This window comes from Salmo salar, unplaced genomic scaffold (assembly GCF_905237065.1).
Source record: "Salmo salar unplaced genomic scaffold, Ssal_v3.1, whole genome shotgun sequence".
Classification (NCBI taxonomy): Eukaryota; Metazoa; Chordata; class Actinopteri; order Salmoniformes; family Salmonidae; genus Salmo; species Salmo salar.
The window spans coordinates 9,942-34,846 of NW_025548139.1; the positions used below are offsets into that span (position 1 = coordinate 9,942).

Sequence of the window (24,905 nt, forward strand, 5' to 3'; positions counted from 1 at the left end):
GAGAACGTGTTTTCTCCAGAGTCCAATGGAGGCGAGCTTTACATCTCTCCAGGTGACCCTTAGCGTTGTGCATGGTGAACTTAGGCTTGTGTGTGGCTGCTTGGCTATAGAAATCCATTTCATGAAGCTCTCAACGAACAGTTCACGTGCTGACGTTGCTTCCAGAGGCCGTTTGGAAATTGGTAGTGAGACGATTTTTATGCTCTATGTTGCTCCTAGACGTCTCCTCTTCACAATAACAGCATTTACAGTTGACCTGGGCAGCTCTAGCAGGGCAGACATTTGACCATCTGACTTGGAAATGTGGCATCCTATCACTGTGCCACGTTGAAAGTCACTGAACTCTTCATTAAGGCCATTCTACTGCCAATGTTTGTCTATGGAGATTGCATGGCTGTGTGCTTCCATTTTAAACACCTGTCAGAAACGGGTGGGCTGAAATAGAATCCACTAATTTGAAGGGGTGTCCACATACTTTTGTATATATAGTGTATGTACACATGGGTGTTGTTGCACCATACCAACGATAAGCCTGTCTTCCCCATCACATCATGAAAGGTCATGTTGATGTTCATTTAACCTTTGTCTCTCTCTTCCTCTGACTCCTCCCTTTGTCCTTTGTTTCTCTCTATCTCTCTGTCTCTTTCTCTCTCTTTCTCCTCTGTCTCTCTCTTTCTCCTCAGATCTCCAGGCTCAAAGCGTCAGTCCACCAGGTAGGTAGAATATAAATCTACAGTGATTATAGCAGTTCAATATTAGTCAACTTTATTATCCCACATGGAGAAATCCATGTGTCCATACAAACCATTCTAAACCCCAATAACAATTACTGTTTTATGGAACTACTAATACTTGTCAACCACAAAGCACTACTGCTGTTAGAATAACAGAATCACTGTCATAATCTGTCTTCACCACTGTGTTTTCCTCTCTGCTGTTTACAGCTGAATACTCAGTCAGACTGGTGAATGGGACCACTTCCTGTTCTGGGACAGTGGAAGTATTTTATAAAGGAGAGTGGTTATGTCTGTGTCCTGGGTGGTGGAGCATGAGAGAGACTAAGGTTGTGTGTAGAGAGCTGGACTGTGGGAATCCTGTAGCTGAATCTAGACCTCTGGTTAAAGAGGGAAGAGGAGGAGTCAGACTAGAGAGTAGTTGTAATGGACATGAGTCTACTTTAAGACAGTGTGTCACCAAAACCTACACATGTGAAGGTGGATATTATAATCACGTGATCTGTTCAGGTAAGAGACTGGTCATATTGAGAGATTTATTTATACATTATACAATATTACCATGTATCATGTTTTATGTGTTTTTATTTCATTTAAATAGAGGGAGAGATGTCAGATGTATTTAAACATTATATTTGTGTTTGTCATAATGGTTTATGGGAGATGTTCATGGGCAGATCATTGTAGTTCAGATGGTACTGAAGTGAAGCTGCCTGATGGATGTCCAGCTGTTTATTTTCTATAAAGTGAAGTGAACTTATTCCTGTCACCTGCCTGCATTATTCCCAACCCTATCCTGAGTGACTAAGAACCCATTTCTACCTCTTACAGTATCAAACATAGCAAACTACAATCTTTTATCCAACATATTTGTGTTTAGTCCTTGACGGTGTCATCAACAAAACTGATTGAATGTTCAACCAAGTCTTTTTCTCCAGAGTCTGTGCGGCTTGTGGATGGAGCTGGTCTCTGCTCTGGGAGAGTGGAGGTGAAGTCCAATCAGTCCTGGGCCTCAGTGTGTGAAGCTGACTTTGACCGGCAGGATGCAGAGGTAGTCTGTGGGGAGCTTGGCTGTGGGGCTCCTGCAGCTCTACAGGGGGGGCTCTATGGAGAAGGTGAGGGTCAGACCTGGGATAAAGAGTTCCAGTGTAAAGGCAAAGAGTCCCTTCTCCTGGACTGTGACACCTCAGACAGAGAAAACAACACCTGTCTACCTGGTAATGCTGTTGGACTCACCTGCTCAGGTAAGAAACAGTTTTTTTTTGTTTGTTTTTTTTAATTCACCTTTATTTAACCAGGTAGGCTAGTTGAGAACAAGTTCTCATTTACCACTGCGACCTGGCCAAGATAAAGCAAAGCAGTGCAACATAAACAACAACACAGAGTTACACATGGAATAAACAAACATACAGTCAATTTTATTTGATTAATTTCACCTTTATTTAACCAGGTAGTCTAGTTGAGAACAAGTTCTCATTTGCAACTGCGACCTGGCCAAGATAAAGCGTAGCAATTTGACACATACAACAACACAGAGTTACACATGGAATAAACAAAACATACAGTCAATAATACAGTAGAACAATAGAGAAATAAAAGTCTATATACAGTGTGTGAAAATGAGGTAAGATAAGGGAGGTAAGCAATAAATAGGCCATAGTGGCGAAATAATTACAATTTAGTAATTAAACACTGGAGTGATAGATGTGCAGAAGATGAATGTGCAAGTAGAGATATTGGGGTGCAAAGGAGCAAAAAAATAAATAACAGTATGGGGATGAGGTAGTTGTATGGGCTATTTACAGATGGGCTATGTACAGGTGCTTGGATCTGTGAGCTGTTCTGACAGCTGGTGCTTAAAGTTAGTGAAGGACATATGGGTCTCCAGCTTCAATGATTTTTGCAATTCGTTCCAGTCATTGGCAGCAGAGAACTGGAAGGAAAGGTGGCCAAACGAGGAATTGGCTTTGGGGTGACCAGTGAAATATACCTGCTGGAGCGCGTGCAACGGGTGGGTGCTGCTATGGTGACCAGTGAGCTGAGATAAGGCGGAGCTTTACCTAGAAAATACTTATAGATGACCTGGAGCCAGTGGGTTTGGCGACGAATGTGAAGCGAGGGTCAGCCAACTAGAGCGTACAGCTCACAGTGGTGGGTAGTATATGGGGCTTTGGTGACAAAACGGATGGCACTGTGATAGACAACATCCAATTTGCTGAGTAGAGTGTTGAAGGCTATTTTGTAAATGACATCGCCGAAGTCAAGGATTGGCAGGATAGTCCATTTTATGAGGGTCTGTTTGGCAACATGAGTGAAGGATGCTTTGTTGCGAAATAGGAAGCCTATTCTAGATTTGATTTTGGATTGGAGATGTTTGATATGAGTCTGGAAGGAGAGTTTACAGTCTAACCAGACACCTAGGTATTTGTAGTTGGCCACATATTCTAAGTCAGAACCGTCCAGAGTAGTGATGCTGGACGGGCGGGCAGGTTCGGACAGCGATCGGTTGAAGAGCATGCATTTAGTTTTACTTGCGTTTCAGAGCATTTGGAGGCCACGAAAGGAGAGTTGTATGGCATTGAAGCTCGTCTGAAGGTTAGTTAATACATCTAGACGTTCCGCTAGCGGAACACCTGCTCCAATATCCAATGATGGGCGTGGCGCGAAATACAAACTCCTAATACAAAAACGTCAATTTTTCAAACATATGACTATTTCACAGCATTTTAAAGATAAGACTCTCCTTTATCTAACCACACTGTCCGATTTCAAAAAGGCTTTACAACGAAAGCAAAACATTAGATTATGTCAGCAGAGTACCAAGCCAGAAATAATCAGACACCCATTTTTCAAGCTAGCATATAATGTCACAAAAACCCAGAAGACAGCTAAATGCAACACTAACCTTTGATGATCTTCATCAGATGACAACCCTAGGACATTATGTTATACAATACATGCATGTTTTGTTCAATCAAGTTCATATTTATATCAAAAACCAGCTTTTTACATTAGCATGTGACGTTCAGAACTAGCATACCCCCGCAAACTTCCGGGGAATTCGCTAACATTTTACTAAATTACTCACGATAAACGTTCACAAAAAGCATAACAATTATTTTAAGAATTATAGATACAGACCTCCTCTATGCACTCGATATGTCCGATTTTAAAATAGCTTTTTGGTGAAAGCACATTTTGCAATATTCTAAGTACATAGCCCAGGCATCACGGGCTAGCTATTTAGACACCCGGCAAGTTTAGCACTCACCAATATCAGCTTTACTATTATAAAAGTTTCATTACCTTTTGTTGTCTTCGTCAGAATGCACTCCCAGGACTGCTACTTCAATAACAAATGTTGGTTTGGTCCAAAATAATCCATCGTTATATCCGAATAGCCGCGTTTTGTTCGTGCGTCCCAGACACTATCTGAAATGGTAAATCAGGGTCGTGCGCATGGCGCAATTCGTGACAAAAAAATTCTAAATATTCCATTACCGTACTTTGAAGCATGTCAACCGCTGTTTAAAATCCATTTTTATGCCATTTTTCTCGTAAAAAAGCGATAATATTCCGACCGGGAATCTCCTTTTAGCTAAGCTGAGGAAAGTAAACAAAGCTTTCGGTCGACGCGGGCACGAGCCTGAGTCTCACAGTACTGTAACCAGCCACTACCCAAACGCGCTACTTTTTTTCAGCCAGAGCCTGCAAAGCCACGATTCAGCTTTTTGCCGCCTTCTGAGACCCTATGGCAGCCATAGGAAGTGTCACGGGACAGCTAAGATCCTCACTCTTCAATAAACAGAGACAAGAAGAACGACACCTTGTCAGACAGGCCACTTCCTGCCTGAAACCTTGTCAGGTTTTTGCCTGCCAAATGAGTTCTGTTATACTCACAGACACCATTCAAACAGTTTTAGAAACTTTGGAGTGTTTTCTATCCATATGTAATAAGTATATGCATATTCTAGTTACTGGGTAGGAGTGGTAACCAGATTAAATCGGGTATGTTTTTTATCCAGCCGTGAAAATACTGCCCCCTAGCCATAACAGGCTAACACAGTGTCAAAAGAAGGGCCAGAAGTATACAGAATGGTCTCGTCTGCGTAGTTTGTCACTCAAATAACATTGTTTCTCACCTGGAGTGAAGAATATGAGAGACAATATAGGTGTGTTTTAGTGAGAAAATAGTAAGATTACTGTCTCTCTCTTTTCTTTTCTCAGAGCCTGATGATGTGAGGCTGGTGGGAGGAGGCAGTCGCTGTGCTGGTGGAGTGGAACAGTACGACCAGGGAGAGTGGAGGACTGTGGGAGATGATTACTGGGGGGATGTAGCTGTAGTAGTGTGTAGACAGCTGGGTTGTGGCTCCACTGTTTCAGTTCTACCTGGAAACACCACTAGAGTGTTTGGAGCTTCCTGTTCTGGGTCTGAGCCTTCACTGAGGGAGTGTTGGAGAGGATATGATCTCCTTCCTGGACTCACAGTGATCTGCTCAGGTAACAACAAGATATTATAATATTATTCAACTGATTTCCTTCATTCATACAACTTCCTCTGCACCTTCCATGATGACTGTTTAGCTTGTCAGTCTGCTTTAGTAAATAGATCACTCAGTGAAGTAGGAATCAAATACAACTTAAATATCCCAGAATGCTTTTGTATTTGAGAGTTATCTCAGTGAACGTCTCTACTCACTACCACTGTCACATGTCATGTTATTGTCATATCTAAATGAGGAAAGTAGTTGAGGAGCTACGTTTTCTTTTTCTCTCCTCTTGTTCCAGATGTCCTGCTTAAGCCTGATATCAACATATGTTGTCTCAGTGACTGTAGGCCCACTACTCATATTGCCCTGTGAGGGAGGGTGGCCAGCACTGTTACATGCTGATGTTATTGTCATATCTATAGGAAACTAGTTGAAGAGGTTTGTCTTGTTCTCTTTTATTGTTACAGATCTCCTGGTCCAGCCTGATATCTCCCTGACTGACTCAATGGGAGGGGTCTCCAGGGGCCACCAGGGGCCCGAGATGTTCAGGGGCTACAACTTCACCATCACCTGCTCCACTCAGCCACAGTACCCAGGAGGCTCCTTCCTCCTCACGTTCACCGTCTCCAACAGAACCCAGACCCAGCCAGCTGTCAATCACTCTGCTGCCTTCCTCTTCCCTGCTGCAGATGACTCCCACCAAGGGAACTACAGATGTGTTTATGACAATTATGTTTTCTCTCATAACTTCTCCTCTGAGAGTGAGCTCCTCTCCCTCACCGTCACAGGTAACTGAACACAAACCAGACTTAAAACTTTGTCATTGACAGATTTCCCACAGATCTATCTGATGATGATCAGTCCCCTCATCAAAGGTGTTTCTGTTTGCAGCCTCTCCTCTGCCAGCCTTCATCATCAGACACGTTGTAGTGCTGCTGATCCTACTGACAGCCATCACCACCTCCTACCTGTACTACAAGGTAAAGACATTTACTCAGACGTTACAAGTCATTTGAAGTAAATGTTTGTCTTTGATCAGACTGATATTTCCATTCTTATTGGGGAAGATTAGTTTGTTAGACTTTCTTTGTTTAATGACTGACTGTATCTGTTGGTATGGTAGAGAATTGGTCTGTATCTCTTGGTATGGTAGAGAATTGGTTTGTATCTGTTGGTATGGTAGATAATTGGTCTGTATCTATTGGTATGGTCTGTATCTGTTGTTATGGTAGAGAATTGGTCTGTATCTCTTGGTATGGTAGAGAATTGGTCTGTATCTGTTGGTGTGGTCTGTATCTGTTGTTATGGTAGAGAATTGGTCTGTATCTGTTGTTATGGTAGATAATTGGTCTGTATCTGTTGGTGTGGTCTGTATCTGTTGTTATGGTAGAGAATTGGTCTGTATCTATTGGTATGGTCTGTATCTGTTGTTATGGTAGAGAATTGGTCTGTATCTGTTGGTATGGTAGATAATTGGTCTGTATCTATTGGTATGGTCTGTATCTGTTGTTATGGTAGAGAATTGGTCTGTATCTGTTGGTGTGGTAGAGAATTGGTCTGTATCTGTTGTTATGGTAGAGAATTGCTCTGTATCTGTTGTTATGGTAGAGAATTGGTCTGTATCTATTGGTATGGTAGAGAATTGGTCTGTATCTGTCGGTATGGTAGATAATTGGTCTGTATCTGATGGTATGGTGGACAATTGGTCTGTATCTGTTCGTATGGTAGAGAATTGGTCTGTATCATTCACTTTATTTTATGTGATCATCAAGTTTTGTATCTTTTAGAGAGAGAGAGAGAGAGAGAGAGAGAGAGAGAGAGAGAGAGAGATATTACCAGTAAATGTCTGACTGTTGGTGCTGTGTCTCCCTAGCCCACCAGGAGGCAGAAGAGAGTGAACAGGGTGAGCAGCATGGATCTTTATGTCAATGCCATGGAGATGGTCTCTCTGAGCTCCAGAGCTGAAGCTGGACCGGGAGAGGAGAGAGCAGCCCAGGGGACGGAGTAGGAGTAGAATGAAGCTGACCCTACATGCTGATCTTAGGTCAGTTTTGTGTTTTAAATGGATGGTCAGCAGTGGACTGGTGTTTAAAATGTGGTGACAAACCTGAAGTGGTTGTAATTTTAATAACAAGTTCAGAATTAGTTTCTCTTTCTAGAACCTTGGAAGAAATTTAAAAGGAGTGACTGCAACATGGTAACGTGGGGTTTTTGATTATTTTAAGAGGGTTGCTCAAATATGTTTGTTTTGTGTTCCAGAATTTATTACTTATTTAGTAATTCGATTCTTTATCTTATTTAGTCTCTTAGATTCTTTATCTTATTTAGTGTCTCTTAGATTCTTTATCTTATTTAGTGTCTCTTAGATTCTTTATCTTATTTAGTGTCTCTTAGATTCTTTATCTTATTTAGTGTCTCTTAGATTCTTTATCTTATTTAGTGTCTCTTAGATTCTTTATCTTATTTAGTGTCTCTTAGATTCTTTATCTTATTTAGTGTCTCTTAGATTCTTTATCTTATTTAGTGTCTCTTAGATTCTTTATCTTATTTAGTGTCTCTTAGATTCTTTATCTTATTTAGTGTCTCTTAGATTCTTTATCTTATTTAGTGTCTCTTAGATTCTTTATCTTATTTAGTGTCTCTTAGATTCTTTATCTTATTTAGTGTCTCTTAGATTCTTTATCTTATTTAGTGTCTTAGATTCTTTATCTTATTTAGTGTCAGATTCTTTATCTTATTTAGTGTCTCTTAGATTCTTTATCTTCTTTAGTGTCTCTTAGATTCTTTATCTTATTTAGTGTCTCTTAGATTCTTTATCTTATTTAGTGTCTCTTAGATTCTTTATCTTATTTAGTGTCTCTTAGATTCTTTATCTTATTTAGTGTCTCTTAGATTCTTTATCTTATTTAGTGTCTTAGATTCTTTATCTTATTTAGTGTCTCTTAGATTCTTTATCTTATTTAGTGTCTCTTAGATTCTTTATCTTATTTAGTGTCTCTTAGATTCTTTATCTTATTTAGTGTCTCTTAGATTCTTTATCTTATTTAGTGTCTCTTAGATTCTTTATCTTATTTAGTGTCTCTTAGATTCTTTATCTTATTTAGTGTCTCTTAGATTCTTTATCTTATTTAGTGTCTCTTAGATTCTTTATCTTATTTAGTGTCTCTTAGATTCTTTATCTTATTTAGTGTCTCTTAGATTCTTTATCTTATTTAGTGTCTCTTAGATTCTTTATCTTATTTAGTGTCTCTTAGATTCTTTATCTTATTTAGTGTCTCTTAGATTCTTTATCTTATTTAGTGTCTCTTAGATTCTTTATCTTATTTAGTGTCTTAGATTCTTTATCTTATTTAGTGTCAGATTCTTTATCTTATTTAGTGTCTCTTAGATTCTTTATCTTCTTTAGTGTCTCTTAGATTCTTTATCTTATTTAGTGTCTCTTAGATTCTTTATCTTATTTAGTGTCTCTTAGATTCTTTATCTTATTTAGTGTCTCTTAGATTCTTTATCTTATTTAGTGTCTCTTAGATTCTTTATCTTATTTAGTGTCTTAGATTCTTTATCTTATTTAGTGTCTCTTAGATTCTTTATCTTATTTAGTGTCTCTTAGATTCTTTATCTTATTTAGTGTCTCTTAGATTCTTTATCTTATTTAGTGTCTCTTAGATTCTTTATCTTATTTAGTGTCTCTTAGATTCTTTATCTTATTTAGCGTCTCTTAGATTCTTTATCTTATTTAGCGTCTCTTAGATTCTTTATCTTATTTAGTGTCTCTTAGATTCTTTATCTTATTTAGTGTCTCTTAGATTCTTTATCTTATTTAGTGTCTCTTAGATTCTTTATCTTATTTAGTGTCTCTTAGATTCTTTATCTTATTTAGTGTCTCTTAGATTCTTTATCTTATTTAGTGTCTCTTAGATTCTTTATCTTATTTAGTGTCTCTTAGATTCTTTATCTTATTTAGTGTCTCTTAGATTCTTTATCTTATTTAGTGTCTCTTAGATTCTTTATCTTATTTAGTGTCTCTTAGATTCTTTATCTTATTTAGTGTCTCTTAGATTCTTTATCTTATTTAGTGTCTCTTAGATTCTTTATCTTATTTAGTGTCTCTTAGATTCTTTATCTTATTTAGTGTCTCTTAGATTCTTTATCTTATTTAGTGTCTCTTAGATTCTTTATCTTATTCAGTGTCTCTTAGATTCTTTATCTTATTTAGTGTCTCTTAGATTCTTTATCTTATTTAGTGTCTCTTAGATTCTTTATCTTATTTAGTGTCTCTTAGATTCTTTATCTTATTTAGTGTCTCTTAGATTCTTTATCTTATTTAGTGTCTCTTAGATTCTTTATCTTGAAGTGTTTCCATTATTAGTCCATGTATTATTATAATCATCTGGTCATTCTTTGTATTTTGAAACATTTTTTAATTAAGGGGTTTGTTGTTGTTGTTTAGCCCATATGTTATTGATTATGATATGATTATTGTTATGAGTGTTAGTAGTATAGAGATAATGATGTTATTGTTCTGATGAAGGTGTTCCTAATGATTTGTCCACTCAGTGTATAGTTGTGAGTTCAGATGATGTAGCTGTTATGTTATTTATTATTTAGATAAAGACCTGTTGTGTCTCTAAACTGTCATGTAATCACTGAATGCTTTTAATAAACTCACAGGCTGTCAGTCTTGTGTGATTTCCCCTCCAGTTTTTTATTTCCCAGTGGTCAAGGAGTTATTGATCATTAATGATTCCCTCAGTGACACCAGACATCAGCTCAGCCCAGAGGTCCAGCTCAGCACCTTGACCCTCCCCCAGACAGACAGACAGACAGACAGACAGACAGACAGACAGACAGACAGACAGACAGACAGACAGACAGACAGACAGACAGACAGACAGACAGACAGACAGACAGACAGACAGACAGACAGACAGACAGACAGACAGAACTACTAGTCACCCCTCCACTCTCTCCCTGAGTCCAGGCCCCAGACAGACAGAACAGCAACACCATCAGAACTATAGCAGTCTTCATTCTGAAATGACTCTGGTCTTCTTCAGAAGTAGTGCAGTAGTCTACAGGGTTCAGAACCCACCTTTCTAAACACTTCTTATCACTCACATCATGAGGTTTCACATGTGTTTGGTTACATAGTGTCCAATGTTCTTCTTAGTGATAAAACAGCAAACATAAAGAGTGTTTACTTGTCAGACCCACATATATAATAAATATACTATAATATACTATATTCATATGCTTTTAGTACTCACACAATCATATCACGTATGCAGGTCATGTGTTGTTTTAAGGCAGCAGTAAAAACACACTGACAGGACAGTTCCTCTTATGACCACTAGGTGGTAATCTGGTGTCACAGACTCAGGACTGTAGACTAGAAAGAAGCATTGTCCTAATTATCTCTCCTTTATGCTAAAGTGTGCACTTGTTCCCTTCACTGAAATGACTGGTATACTAAATATAGTGGAAACGCCCACTTGATAACAGAAGGTTGAGTCCTCTGAGTGGAACGGTGGGAGACAAACAGTATCCTCTCCCCTTCTCCCATCCTCCTCTTCTCTCTCTCCTTTTCTCTCCCCTCTCCTCTCCCTCTCCTCTCCTCTCCTCTCCTCTCCTCTCCTCTCCTCTCCCCCCTCTCCTCTCCTCTCCTCTCCTCTTCTCTCCTCTTCATATTTGTATCACTGACTGCTCACCAGTGATGTCATCGTAACCAGTAACCTTTTCCTCTCTTGTCCCAGCCCAGCCTGACCCTGACATATAGCATCAGGCCTGTTGAGTTGACTTGGGTAACAGACCTCTAGCTTCTACACCACATCCCCCCTTCTCCTGCTCTAACATGAGACCTCATCAGTACTCATTTTGGGTGCTGGTACTGTTTATATGTAGGTGCTGTAACATTAAGCAATATTCTATAAGAGGTGAACTCAAGCAGTAGAAAGTTAGAGGTGACATTATAACACACACTATGTGAAACCTTGCTGCTCTGTCAGCAGTTTCCTGTGGAGTTTTTCTAATGTCAGTGTTTCCTGTAGCTAGGTGGGTTTAACCACTGATCTTGTCTGCTTAAAAGTGTGTCACATTATAGAAGTCATATAGCCTAGCAGTATTTCTCAGGAGGGGGAGGGAGAGAGAGAGAGGACTTACTGACAGACTTAGTTGGGAGAAGGACACAAGGGAGGAGGAAGAGAGATGAGAGAGAGAAACTCAGCAACAAAAGAAATGCCTTTTCAGGATCTTTCAAAGATAATTTATAAAAATCCAAATAACTTCACAGATCTTCATTGTAAAGGGTTTAAACACTGTTTCCCATGCTTGTTCAATGAACCATAAACAATCAATGAACATGCACCTGTGGAACGGTCGTTAAGACACTAACAGCTTACAGACGCTAGCCAATTAAGGTCAGAATTCTGTATCTTCATATCACAATAACAGCTTTCTACTGCAACTGGAGGTGTTCTGAATATCACTACACAGGAAAACAACTCCCATTGTTAGAGACATAGACATGAGCATCTTGTCACTATATACAGATCTCTGGAGGTGTTCTGAATATCACTACACAGGACAACAACTCCCATTGTTAGAGACATAGACATGAGCATCTTGTCACTATATACAGATCTCTGGAGGTGTTCTGAATATCACTACACAGGACAACAACTCCCATTGTTAGAGACATAGACATGAGCATCTTGTCACTATATACAGATCTCTGGAGGTGTTCTGAATATCACTACACAGGACAACAACTCCCATTGTTAGAGAAATAGACATGAGCATCTTGTCACTATATACAGATCTCTGGAGGGTGGATACACTTTTACACCTGCTGCTTTAGGAAAGATACACACAGGCTATAAATCAGACATTATCTCACTTTGAACTATAAATCAGACCTGATCATTATGTCCATAAAAAATAGAAAATGCATAACAATAAGATGTTGGATACATTTTCAAATGGTAAAAAAAATGACATTGTAAAAGAAGCGACAAAAAAGTTCAGATAAAAGTAGAAACTTTGTGTTAAAAAATCTCTATGCACAAAAAAAGAAAGGCAAAATAACAAATGGCAACAGTTTGATGCTGATCTAATTGGACACGTAGAAGAGAAGTTCATTACAGACAAGGAGAATGACTGGTCTCTGATAGAGAAGTTCAATTCACTACAGACATGGAGAATGACTGGTCTCTGATAGAGAAGTTCAATTCACTACAGACATGGAGAATGACTGGTCTCTGATAGAGAAGTTCAATTCACTACAGACAAGGAGAATGACTGGTCTCTGATAGAGAAGTTCAATTCACTACAGTCAAGGAGAATGACTGGTCTCTGATAGAGAAGTTCAATTCACTACAGACAAGGAGAATGACTGGTCTCTGATAGAGGAGTTCAATTCACTACAGACAAGGAGAATGACTGGTCTCTGATAGAGAAGTTCAATTCACTACAGACAAGGAGAATGACTGGTCTCTGATAGAGGAGTTCAATTCACTACAGACATGGAGAATGACTGGTCTCTGATAGAGAAGTTCAATTCACTACAGACAAGGAGAATGACTGGTCTCTGCTTCTTTTCTGGACTTCCCTCTTCTCCTTATGAACTCCTGGTTTTAATTCAACAACACAACACACAACATGTTAAAACCTCACTAGGGTAGGGGGCAGTATTTTGACGTCCAGATGAAAAGCGTGCCCAAAGTAAACTGCCTGCTACTCAGGCCCAGAAGCTAGGATATGCATATGTTAAAATAATGTCTGTGAGTATAACAGAACTGATATGGCAGGTGAAAACTTGAGAAAAATCCATCCAGGAAGTGGGATGGATGGATTTTTTCATGTTTGTAGTTTTCTATTCAATGTCATTACAGTATCCATTGACTTAGGACTCAAATTGCACTTCCTATGGCTTCCACTAGATGTCAACAGTCTTTAGAAATTGTTTCAGGCTTGTACTCTGAAAAATGAGGGAGTAAGACCACTTGGAATGAGTGGACACTGCAGTGTCCCAGAGGTTTTTCATGCGCGAGACCGAGGGCACTCCTTTCTTGTTTTCCTTTTATATTGACGAAGCTGTTGTCCGGTTGAAATGTTATTGATAATTATGACTAAAAACAACCTGAGGATTGATTATAAACATCGTTTCACATGTTTCTACGAACTTTACTGACACTTTTCGGATTTTTCGTCTGTCTGTTGTGACTGCCATTGAGCCTGTTGATTACTGAACAAAACGTGCGAACAAAGCAGAGGTTTTTGGATATAAAGATATAAAGAGGGACTTTATCGAACAAAACAAAGATTTATTGAGTATTTATTGAGACTTATGAGTGCAACCATATGAAGATCATCAAAGGTAAGTGATTCATTTTATCACTATTTTTGACTTGTGTAACTCCTCTACTAGGCTGTTAACTGTTTGTAATGATTTGTATGCAGGGTGCTGTTCTCAGATAATCACATGGTTTGCTTTCACCGTAAAGCCTTTTTGAAATCTGACACCGTGGTTGGATTAACAAGAAGTTAATCTTTAAACAGATGTATAACACTTGTATGATTTATGAATTTTTATAATGAGTATTTCTGTTTTTGAATTTGGTGCTCTGCAATTTCACTGGAGGTTGGCCAGGTGGGACGGTAGCGTCCCGCACCCCCTAGAAAGGTTAAACTGTTGCCACATCACTTCACTGGATGAAAAGTTAAGTTAACACAAACTGATATGAGTTTCCCCATGTCCTGATCCACCATGTGTTTTCCCAACCCAGAAGGCAGCAGGAATGAGGAGCAGAAACAGACCTCTCCCAGGCCCCCTTAACCCCTCAGACCTGAAACCCAGGCCCCCCATAACCCCTCCCCTACAGAGCAGCAGCACTAGCTGAGTAAACCACAACAACACACATATACATGACATACATGACATACAATCATATGGACACACTCCCATATACCCACATCATTTATATGTAAACATATAATTGTATTTATTTTTCATATAACCATTATTTAACTAGGCAAGTAAATTAGGAACAATATACATACATTGACCACTACTAATGTTGTTAAGTCTGATATTATGATGTTGGCATTACAGTACTCATATAAGAGCTAGTCACTGATTGGCTGAGAGGACACACTCTGTACACAGGAAAACCACACTTCCTGTTGTTGTTGCCATGGTGCTGTCATTCAGCCTGAGGAAGAGAGTCCAAATGTTATTATTGATGGTATAGGTCTCACTCTGCTGGTATTGATGGATGGTATAGGTCTCACTCTGCTGGTATTGATGGATGGTATAGGTCTCACTCTCTGCTGGTATTGATGGCTGGTATAGGTCTCACACTCTGCTGGTATTGATGGATGGTATAGGTCTCACTCTGCTGGTATTGATGGATGGTATAGGTCTCACACTCTGATGGTATTGATGGTTGGTATAGGTCTCACTCTGCTGGTATTGATGGATGGTATAGGTCTCACTCTGCTGGTATTGATGGATGGTATAGGTCACACTCTGCTGGTATTGATGGTTGGTATAGGTCTCACTCTGCTGGTATTGATGGATGGTATAGGTCTCACACTCTGCTGGTATTGATGGTTGGTATAGGTCTCACACTCTGCTGGTATTGATGGATGGTATAGGTCTCACTCTGCTGGTATTGATGGATGGTATAGGTCACACTCTGCTGGTATTGATGGATGGTATAGGTCTCACACTCTGCTGGTATTGATGGCTGGTATAGGTCTCACTCTGCTGGTATTGATGGTTGGTATAGGTCTCACTCTGCTGGTATTGATGGATGGTATAGGTCTCACACTCTGCTGGTATTGATGGATGGTAAAGGTCTCACACTCTGCTGGTATTGATGGATGGTATAGGTCTCACACTCTGCTGGTATTGATGGATGGTAAAGGTCTCACACTCTGCTGGTATTGATGGATGGTATAGGTCTCACACTCTGCTGGTATTGATGGATGGTATAGGTCTCACTCTGCTGGTATTGATGGATGGTATAGGTCTCTTCTTCTTCTTCTTTGGTCTCCTCTGTCCCTGACGAGGCGTTAAACAGGTCTCCTTCCTCCTGAGAGAGAGAGAGAGAGAGAGAGAGAGAGAGAGAGAGAGAGAGAGAGAGAAACACAGAGATTTTACAATTAATCTGATTAATATTACTGAAATAGTACATTGTGATTATTTCTTGAAATTCATCATATCATTATGTTTTACTGGTTATTCCTTTAGTTTTTAAATAAAAATGACCTACAAATCAAGATGGCCACCAGTCAAAGAACTACAAATCTCAATCTGACTATGCCTTCTCCCTTCTCTCACTTCCCCTGGTCGTGGTCTTGTTCAGAGGAACCCGCGTCTCAGTTGCAGCTGTAGAGGAAGAGTTATCACCATTAAAACACCAAATAAAGAACACATCTGATATTGATTTGTCAATTTAACATGGTCTACATTAGTTTACCAGAGTATTAGAAAGAAGGTTTTACTGGTTGATTGATTGATTGAGTTGATAGTAAAACAATTTAAGTGAGAGTGAGTGTATACGGACTTTCTAAGTAAAATAATACATGTAGAATATTTCTAATGTAGTCAATAACTGTAGATTAGGCTATAGGATGTTCCTTACTTTAATAGTTAGTTATTCAATTAAAATCCATCACATCAACAAACTGAATGAGTGAGTTCATGTTATAAAGAGTGAAAGAGCACATACTGCTGTTAATAATGAAGTTAGTTTACCTGTTGTTCTGCAGAAGGAGTAGACACAGGTGGAGGAGAGGAGAGAGGAGAGGAGAGCAGACACAGGACACAGACTGAACAGCAACATCCAACACAGCCCACAGGAGGAGGGGAGGAGGAGGGGGGCTCAGGAGGACTGGTGTCTGGACAAAACATTAAACACAAACAGAAGTACACTCTTAGATGATCTACTGCTGATTGAATGTTTACAGATGAACTGGAGGCTGTGTTTTATGACCTTAGATGATCTACTGATGATTGAATGTTTACAGATGAACTGGAGGCTGTGTTTTATGACCTTAGATGATCTACTGCTGACTGAATGTTTACAGATGAACTGGAGGCTGTGTTTTATGACCTTAGATGATCTACTGCTGATTGAATGTTTACAGATGAACTGGAGGCTGTGTTTTATGACCTTAGATCAGCCTCTGGTGATTGAATGTTTACAGATGAACTGGAGGCTGTGTTTTATGACCTTAGATCAGCCTCTGGTGATTGATTCAAAATAAGATACAGTTTCTTTGGTGTTTCTTACAATCTTTTTAACTGTTAACAATACTGTTTCTAGTAATCAATCTTGCTTCAGACCTAATCACAGTACTATTACGGCCACTGTACGTGTTGTAAATAATATTACTAATGCCCTGGTTAATAGAAAGTACTGTGCCGCCTTGTTCATAGATTTATCTAAAGCTTTTGACACTGTAGACCATGCAATACTTTTGGGGATGCTGTCATCAATAGGACTGGGATCGGATGCCTGTCGTTGGTTTCATGACTATCTAAAGGATAGAAGTCAGGCTGTTAGAGTCGACTGCATCCAGTCGGAGCCATTGGAGTTGGTTAAAGGGGTCCCACAAGGTTCTATACTTGGTCCATTTACTGTTCACTCTCTACATAAACAATATCGGTGATGAGATAAGAAGGGTTAAATTCATTTATATGCTGATGACACTGTCATGTGCTCTATCGCTTCAACGGCTGACCAAGCATTATCACTATTGGAGACAGATTTTAAGATACTACAAGGGTCTTTTATACAGCTGGAACTTGTTTTAAATGCAAAGGAAACACATTTTATGATTTTTAATAGGTTCAAAAAGTTGATTTAAAGTACACTTGTACTTTCAAGCTTAGATGGTTCTCAAATTAATCAGGTCTCTGCATATAAATAGTGAGGGATATGGTTGGATGATAAACTGTCTTTTAAAATGCATATTGACGAACATGGTAAATGGCTAAAAGTCAAGCTAGGATTCCTCTATAGAAACAGGTGTGCTACTTTTATGTCTGTTACAGATTATGGGGATATTATCTACATGCTACGGCATCAACACTTAAATCGCTGGATGCTACTTATCATTGCACACTTAGGTTTATTACAGAAGCTAGCTACAGAACTCACCACTGTGTTTGATATCAACATGTGGGTTGGACTTCGCTGTCCGTGAGACCAGAACAACATGCTCTCGTGTTTGTCTATAAAGCACCTCTGAATAAACTACCTTCTTATTTATCATCACTCATCAATATTATAATTATAATTCCTAAAACCAGGTCTCAAGCATGGATTACACTTGAGGCCCATGCGATTTCCACAGAGTTGGGTATGGCTGCCTTTTCCTGTTACGCTCCTTGCCTATGGAATAGCCTGCAGACTAAACTTAAACTTGAGACTCTTGTCCCCCTTGCCCATTTTAAATATTTATTGGAGGATTTTTATTTTTGTATTGCTTGTAACTGTTTCGGGTAATGCAAGCTCTTGTGCTGTTAGGGGAATAACCTATGTGTAAAGGTAACAATATGTTGCTGTACCATCTGTGATGGTTTTGTTTGTCTTGTGTAGTTTCTTAATCATTGTCCCTAAACTGTATGTGTAAACATGTATACGCAGTGCCCAGCTGTAAAATAGTCTCAGTCTGTGTTCCTTGTTGAAATAAAGGTAGAATAACTCAACCTCCTCTCATTCATGGAAACCAGACACACCAATACTAATACAATATTAATAATACTAAAGATACAGCCAGAAGATAAAGACAGAATAATAACTGTTCTTACCAAGTGAAATCCTAGTGGTGATGTTTCCATAGTGGTACAGCTCTTTCTGTTTAATTCCTCCTTTACCTCCATCATCCACTACATTGTTCTCCATAGTCCCACAGTAGTAGAGTCCCAGGTCAGATTCAGTGATGTTCTCAATCAGTAGATCATAGGAGATGTTAGAGGGGTTCCACACCACATTATATCCAGGAAAAGGGTTGGGATTATTGTTATGCCAGTAACAGTATCAGAGTAGCTGGGTCTGTCAGTAACAGTATCAGAGTAGCTGGGTCTGTCAGTAACAGTGTCAGAGTAGCTGGGTCTGTCAGTAACAGTATCAGAGTAACTGGGTCTGTCAGTAACAGTATCAGAGTAGCTGGGTCTGTCAGTAACAGTATCAGAGTAACTGGGTCTGTCAGTAACAGTATCAGAGTAGCTGGGTCTGTCAGTAACAGTATCAGAGTAGCTGGGTCTGTCAGTAACAGTGTCAGAGTAGCTGGGTTTGTCAGTAACAGTATCAGAGTAACTGGGTCTGTCAGTAACATTATCAGAGTAGCTGGGTCTGTCAGTAACAGTATCAGAGTAGCTGGGTCTGTCAGTAACAGTATCAGAGTAACTGGGTCTGTCAGTAACAGTATCAGAGTAGCTGGGTCTGTCAGCAACAGTATCAGAGTAGCTGGGTCTGTCAGTAACAGTATCAGAGTAGCTGGGTCTGTCAGTAACAGTATCAGAGTAGCTGGGTCTGTCAGTAACAGTATCAGAGTAACTGGGTCTGTCAGTAACAGTATCAGACTAGCTGGGTCTGTCAGTAACAGTATCAGAGTAGCTGGGTCTGTCAGTAACAGTATCAGACTAGCTGGGTCTGTCAGTAACATTATCAGAGTAACTGGGTCTGTCAGTAACAGTATCAGAGTAACTGGGTCTCTGATCCAGATATCAGTTAGTATGACAGGTAAACACAACCATAAAGGATACAATCACAACTACTGCCCTGCCCTCTCATGTTAACAGTTCACACCTCTTGACTTGAACTAGTCCATCTCAAGGTCTGATGGGTAATGTTAGACTCCAGATGTGGAACACAGCCAGACTGAGATGGACCCACACAACATGAGGAAGTCACACCTCATGACTTGAGTCTTAGAGGTGTTGATACAGCTGAATGAATTTGTTATTTCGGTCAAAGGAACATCATAAAGTATCAATCTGGTATCTGGTTCCTCATACAGACTGTTAATACTCCACTTTACACCATGCATACTGGAGAAATATTACATATATTACATAATAACCAAGTCACATAGTATTTTGCACACACACACACACACACACACACACACACACACACACACACACACACACACACACACACACACACACACACACACACACACACACACACACACACACACACACACACACACGTGCAGTTCAACAGTGGCTGGCCAAGCAGTTGACACATCACGTATCAAATAGATGGAAACATTGTGGTTTTTACAGACCTGAAAACTACCCCTCAGACCTGAAGTGATGTGAACTGCTGTACTCTTTCTCACTCACTCTGTTTGTCACTTTCTCTCTCTTCCCCCCTCTCTCAGTACGAGGCCCAGCAGCTGTCTGAAACCCAGGCCCCCTTAACCCCTCAGTCCTCCCCTCAGACCTGAAACCCAGGACCCCTTAACCCCTCAGACCTGAAACCCAGGCCCCCCTTAACCCCTCAGACCTGAAACCCAGGACCCCTTAACCCCTCAGTCCTCCCCTCAGACCTGAAACCCAGGCCCCCTTAACCCCTCAGTCCTGAAACCGAGGACCCCTTAACCCCTCAGACCTGAAACCCAGCCCCCCTTAACCCCTCAGACCTGAAACCCAGGACCCCCTTAACCCCTCAGTCGTCCCCTCAGACCTGAAACCCAGGCTCCCCTTAACCCCTCAGACCTGAAACCCAGGCCCCCTTAACCCCTCAGACCTGAAACCCAGGACCCCCTTAACCCCTCAGTCCTCCCCTCAGACCTGAAACCCAGGACCCCTTAACCCCTCTCCTACAGAGCAGCAGCACTAGCTGAGTAAAGCACAACAAAACACATAGGACTATATATGGTATAAATTAATATGGACACAAACACTCCCATATACCCATATATATATATAAACAGATGTAAACACATGTAAATATATACATACATTGACCACTACTAATGTTGTTAAGTCTGATATTATGATGTTGGTATTACAGTACTCATATAAGAGCTAGTCACTGATTGGCTGAGAGGACACACTCAGTACACAGGAAACCCACACTGACTTCCTGTTGTTGTTGCCATGGTGCTGTCATTCAGCCTGAGGAAGAGAGTCCAAACGTTGTTATTATAAGTTCATTTGTCACATATATCTCTCCCCTTCACACTTATTGACCAGAGTGTGGATGTTAATTGATTGTCCACTGTTCATTGATAAACACAGAGATCATACATCAGATGGAATGAAAACTACTGTTTAACACTGGATATATAGCACATCCTCCAATGCATCTTGGGTATTGTAGTTTACTATTATCGCCACCATAGTTTCGTGTTCAAAATACAAAGACCTATCATGAAAAATCAAATAGATTCAGTATCTCTATTCGTTAATGAAAAGTACTGTTGAACACTGGGTAGTTAGAGCGCTGAATGCTGATTGGCTGAAAGCTGTGGTATATATATGAGACAAAACAACTTGTTTACTGTTCTAATTACGTTGGTAACCTGTTTAGAACAGCAATAAGGCACCTTGGGGGGTTGTGGTATATGGCCAATATATCACGGCTAAGGGCTGTATCCAGGACGTAGTGCTGAGTTATCAGAGTGTTATGGTTTAATACTTAGTGTTTAGTCTCCATGTTATCAGAGTGTTATGGTCTAATACTTAGTGTTTAGTCTCCATGTTATCAGAGTGTTATGATCTAATACTTAGTGTTTAGTCTCCATGTTATCAGAGTGTTATGGTCTAATACTTAGTGTTTAGTCTCCATGTTATCAGAGTGTTATGGTTTAATACTTAGTGTTTAGTCTCCATGTTATCAGAGTGTTATGGTCTAATACTTAGTGTTTAGTCTCCATGTTATCAGAGTGTTATGGTCTAATACTTAGTGTTTAGTCTCCATGTTATCAGAGTGTTATGGTTTAATACTTAGTGTTTAGTCTCCATGTTATCAGAGTGTTATGGTTTAATACTTAGTGTTTAGTCTCCATGTTATCAGAGTGTTATGGTCTAATACTTAGTGTTTAGTCTCCATGTTATCAGAGTGTTATGGTCTAATACTTAGTGTTTAGTCTCCATGTTATCAGAGTGTTATGGTCTAATACTTAGTGTTTAGTCTCCATGTTATCAGAGTGTTATGGTCTAATACTTAGTGTTTAGTCTCCATGTTATCAGAGTGTTATGGTCTAATACTTAGTGTTTAGTCTCCATGTTATCAGAGTGTTATGGTCTAATACTTAGTGTTTAGTCTCCATGTTATCAGAGTGTTATGGTTTAATACTTAGTGTTTAGTCTCCATGTTATCAGAGTGTTATGGTCTAATACTTAGTGTTTAGTCTCCATGTTATCAGAGTGTTATGGTCTAATACTTAGTGTTTAGTCTCCATGTTATCAGAGTGTTATAGTCTAATACTTAGTGTTTAGTCTCCATGTTATCAGAGTGTTATGGTTTAATACTTAGTGTTTAGTCTCCATGTTATCAGAGTGTTATAGTCTAATACTTAGTGTTTAGTCTCCATGTTATCAGAGTGTTATGGTCTAATACTTAGTGTTTAGTCTCCATGTTATCAGAGTGTTATGGTTTAATACTTAGTGTTTAGTCTCCATGTTATCAGAGTGTTATGGTTTAATACTTAGTGTTTAGTCTCCATGTTATCAGAGTGTTATGGTCTAATACTTAGTGTTTAGTCTCCATGTTATCAGAGTGTTATGGTTTAATACTTAGTGTTTAGTCTCCATGTTATCAGAGTGTTATGGTCTAATACTTAGTGTTTAGTCTCCATGTTATCAGAGTGTTATGGTCTAATACTTAGTGTTTAGTCTCCATGTTATCAGAGTGTTATGGTCTAATACTTAGTGTTTAGTCTCCATGTTATCAGAGTGTTATGGTCTAATACTTAGTGTTTAGTCTCCATGTTATCAGAGTGTTATGGTTTAATACTTAGTGTTTAGTCTCCATGTTATCAGAGTGTTATGGTCTAATACTTAGTGTTTAGTCTCCATGTTATCAGAGTGTTATGGTTTAATACTTATTGTTTTGTCTCCCTGTTATCAGAGTGTTATGGTTTAATACTTAGTGTTTAGTCTCCATGTTATCAGAGTGTTATGGTTTAATACTTAGTGTTTAGTCTCCATGTTATCAGAGTGTTATGGTCTAATACTTAGTGTTTAGTCTCCATGTTATCAGAGTGTTATGGTCTAATACTTAGTGTTTTGTCTCCATGTTATCAGAGTGTTATGGTTTAATACTTAGTGTTTAGTCTCCATGTTATCAGAGTGTTATGGTTTAATACTTAGTGTTTAGTCTCCATGTTATCAGAGTGTTATGGTCTAATACTTAGTGTTTAGTCTCCATGTTATCAGAGTGTTATGGTCTAATACTTAGTGTTTAGTCTCCATGTTATCAGAGTGTTATGGTCTAATACTTAGTGTTTAGTCTCCATGTTATCAGAGTGTTATGGTTTAATACTTAGTGTTTAGTCTCCATGTTATCAGAGTGTTATGGTCTAATACTTAGTGTTTAGTCTCCAGGTTATCAGAGTGTTTTAGTCAACCAATAGACTAGGGTCAGTAGGGCCTACTGCCTGACTACAGGTAAAAAGGCCTACTTTAGGTCTAGCATTAGACCTACTGCCTGACTACAGGTATAAAGTCCTATTAGCCTATTTTAAGCCTCTGTATAAGTGTATTTTCTGGTTTAAAGGTCAACTCAGTCATCAACATGTGTGTTTGTTTCTTCTTAGAGTGTCTATAGGTCTCTTAAGGTGTTGCTATCTAAGGTGAACACCTCAAAGCTGAATATTTTCCATTGACGTCACGTTGGTGTGAAACCTGTTTACCTCGATGCTAGACCCTCCTCTTCCTGTCACAAGATGGGTTTCAGAGAAAAGGACCACGAGCTGAAAACTTTCCATTCGATTGAACCAATCGCTGCTCGTATGTCCTTTCATGGTAAAGTCTATCAAGTCATGAACATGGAAATACGCAGCAAAGACCTTGTTACTCAAAGACCCAGCTACTCTCTGACAGTCACCATCAGACCATCAGACCACCAGATGGACAGGCTGTGTGTTTCTCTCATCACTCTCCTGTGTAAGTAGCCTTTAGAATTAGTTTTACTGGTCCTCATAGCTGCACGATAGCTCATCGTTTGATGTGGTTTTATAGTTCCCTACATTTATTAACCTACCCTTTTGGGTTCCCTCTGTGGAAATGGTTCAATCTTGAACCCAAAAGGGCTCTACCTGGAACCAAAAGGGCTCTACCTGGAACCAAAAGGGCTCTGCCTGGAACCAAAAGTGCTCTACCTGGACCAAAAGGGCTCTACCTGGAACCAAAAGGGCTCTACCTGGAACCAAAAGGGCTCTACCTGGAACCAAAAGGGCTCTACCTGGAACCAAAAGGGCTCTACCTGGAACCAAAAGGGCTCTACCTGGAACCAAAAGGGTTCTACTTGCAACCAAAAAGGGTTATTCTAAGGGTTCTCCTATGGGAAGAGCCAAAGTACCCTTTTTACTAAGACTGTAGTGTGTACGTGCTGTTTCTTTGCATGCCATCTTTGTCTATGGGGGATGCCACTTTATATAATGTTTAAATACCCTACATTACTCATCTCATATGTATATACTGTACTCTATACCATCTACTGCATCTTGCCTATGCCGTTCGGCCATCGCTCATCCATATATTTATATGTACATATTCATATTAATTCCTTTACACTTGTGTGTATAAGGTAGTTGTTGTGAAATTGTTAGATTACTTGTTAGATATTACTGCATGGTCGGAACTAGAAGCACAAGCATTTCGCTACACTTGCATTAACACCTGCTAACCATGTGTATGTGACCAATAAAATTTGATTTGATGATGGCATGCCATAGCTCTCTGTAGTTGCCATAGCTCTCTGTTGTTGCCATAGCTCTCTGTTGTTGCCATAGCTCTCTGTTGTTGCCATAGCTCTCTGGTGTTGCCATAGCTCTCTGTTGTTGCCATAGCTCTCTGTTGTTGCCATAGCTCTCTGCTGTTGCCATAGCTCTCTGTTGTTGCCATAGCTCTCTGTTGTTGCCATAGCTCTCTGTTGTTGCCATAGCTCTCTGTTGTTGCCATAGCTCACTGTTGTTGCCATAGCTCTCTGGTGTTGCCATAGCTCTCTGTTGTTGCCATAGCTCTCTGTTGTTGCCATAGCTCTCTGCTCTTGCCATAGCTCTCTGTTGCTGCCATAGCTCTCTGTTGTTTCCATAGCTCTCTGTTGTTGCCATAGCTCTCTGTTGTTGCCATAGCTCTCTGCTGTTGCCATAGCTTTCTGTTGTTTCCATAGCTCTCTGTTGTTGCCATAGCTCTCTGTTGCTGCCATAGCTCTCTGTTGTTGCCATAGCTCTCTGTTGCTGCCATAGCTCTCTGTTGTTGCCATAGCTCTCTGTTGTTGCCATAGCTCTCTGTTGTTGCCATAGCTCTCTGCTGTTGCCATAGCTCTCTGTTGTTGCCATAGCTCTCTGTTGCTGCCATAGCTCTCTGTTGTTACCATAGTTCTCTGTTCTGAGACCAGTGTCTCAGCAGATGTTGTCCACGTAGGGTTCATGTGGTCTTCCTGAGGGTGAACCCACAATATGAGACTGTAGAAAGTGAATCATATCCAAA

The 24,905-nt window shown here is 39.8% G+C and overlaps 1 protein-coding gene across 1 annotated transcript; it reads left to right on the plus strand.

Moving 5' to 3' along the window:
* Window positions 1-683: 683 nt before the first annotated feature.
* Window positions 684-7,387, plus strand: LOC106601386 (deleted in malignant brain tumors 1 protein-like; the record flags this gene model as incomplete). The annotated part of the gene is made up of 6 exons (XM_045711961.1): window positions 684-713; window positions 1,615-1,978; window positions 4,962-5,234; window positions 5,692-6,012; window positions 6,116-6,204; window positions 7,098-7,387. Coding segments are annotated over 6 exons (1,212 nt in total), but the record flags the coding sequence as incomplete, so codon positions are not given.
* Window positions 7,388-24,905: the final 17,518 nt, after the last annotated feature.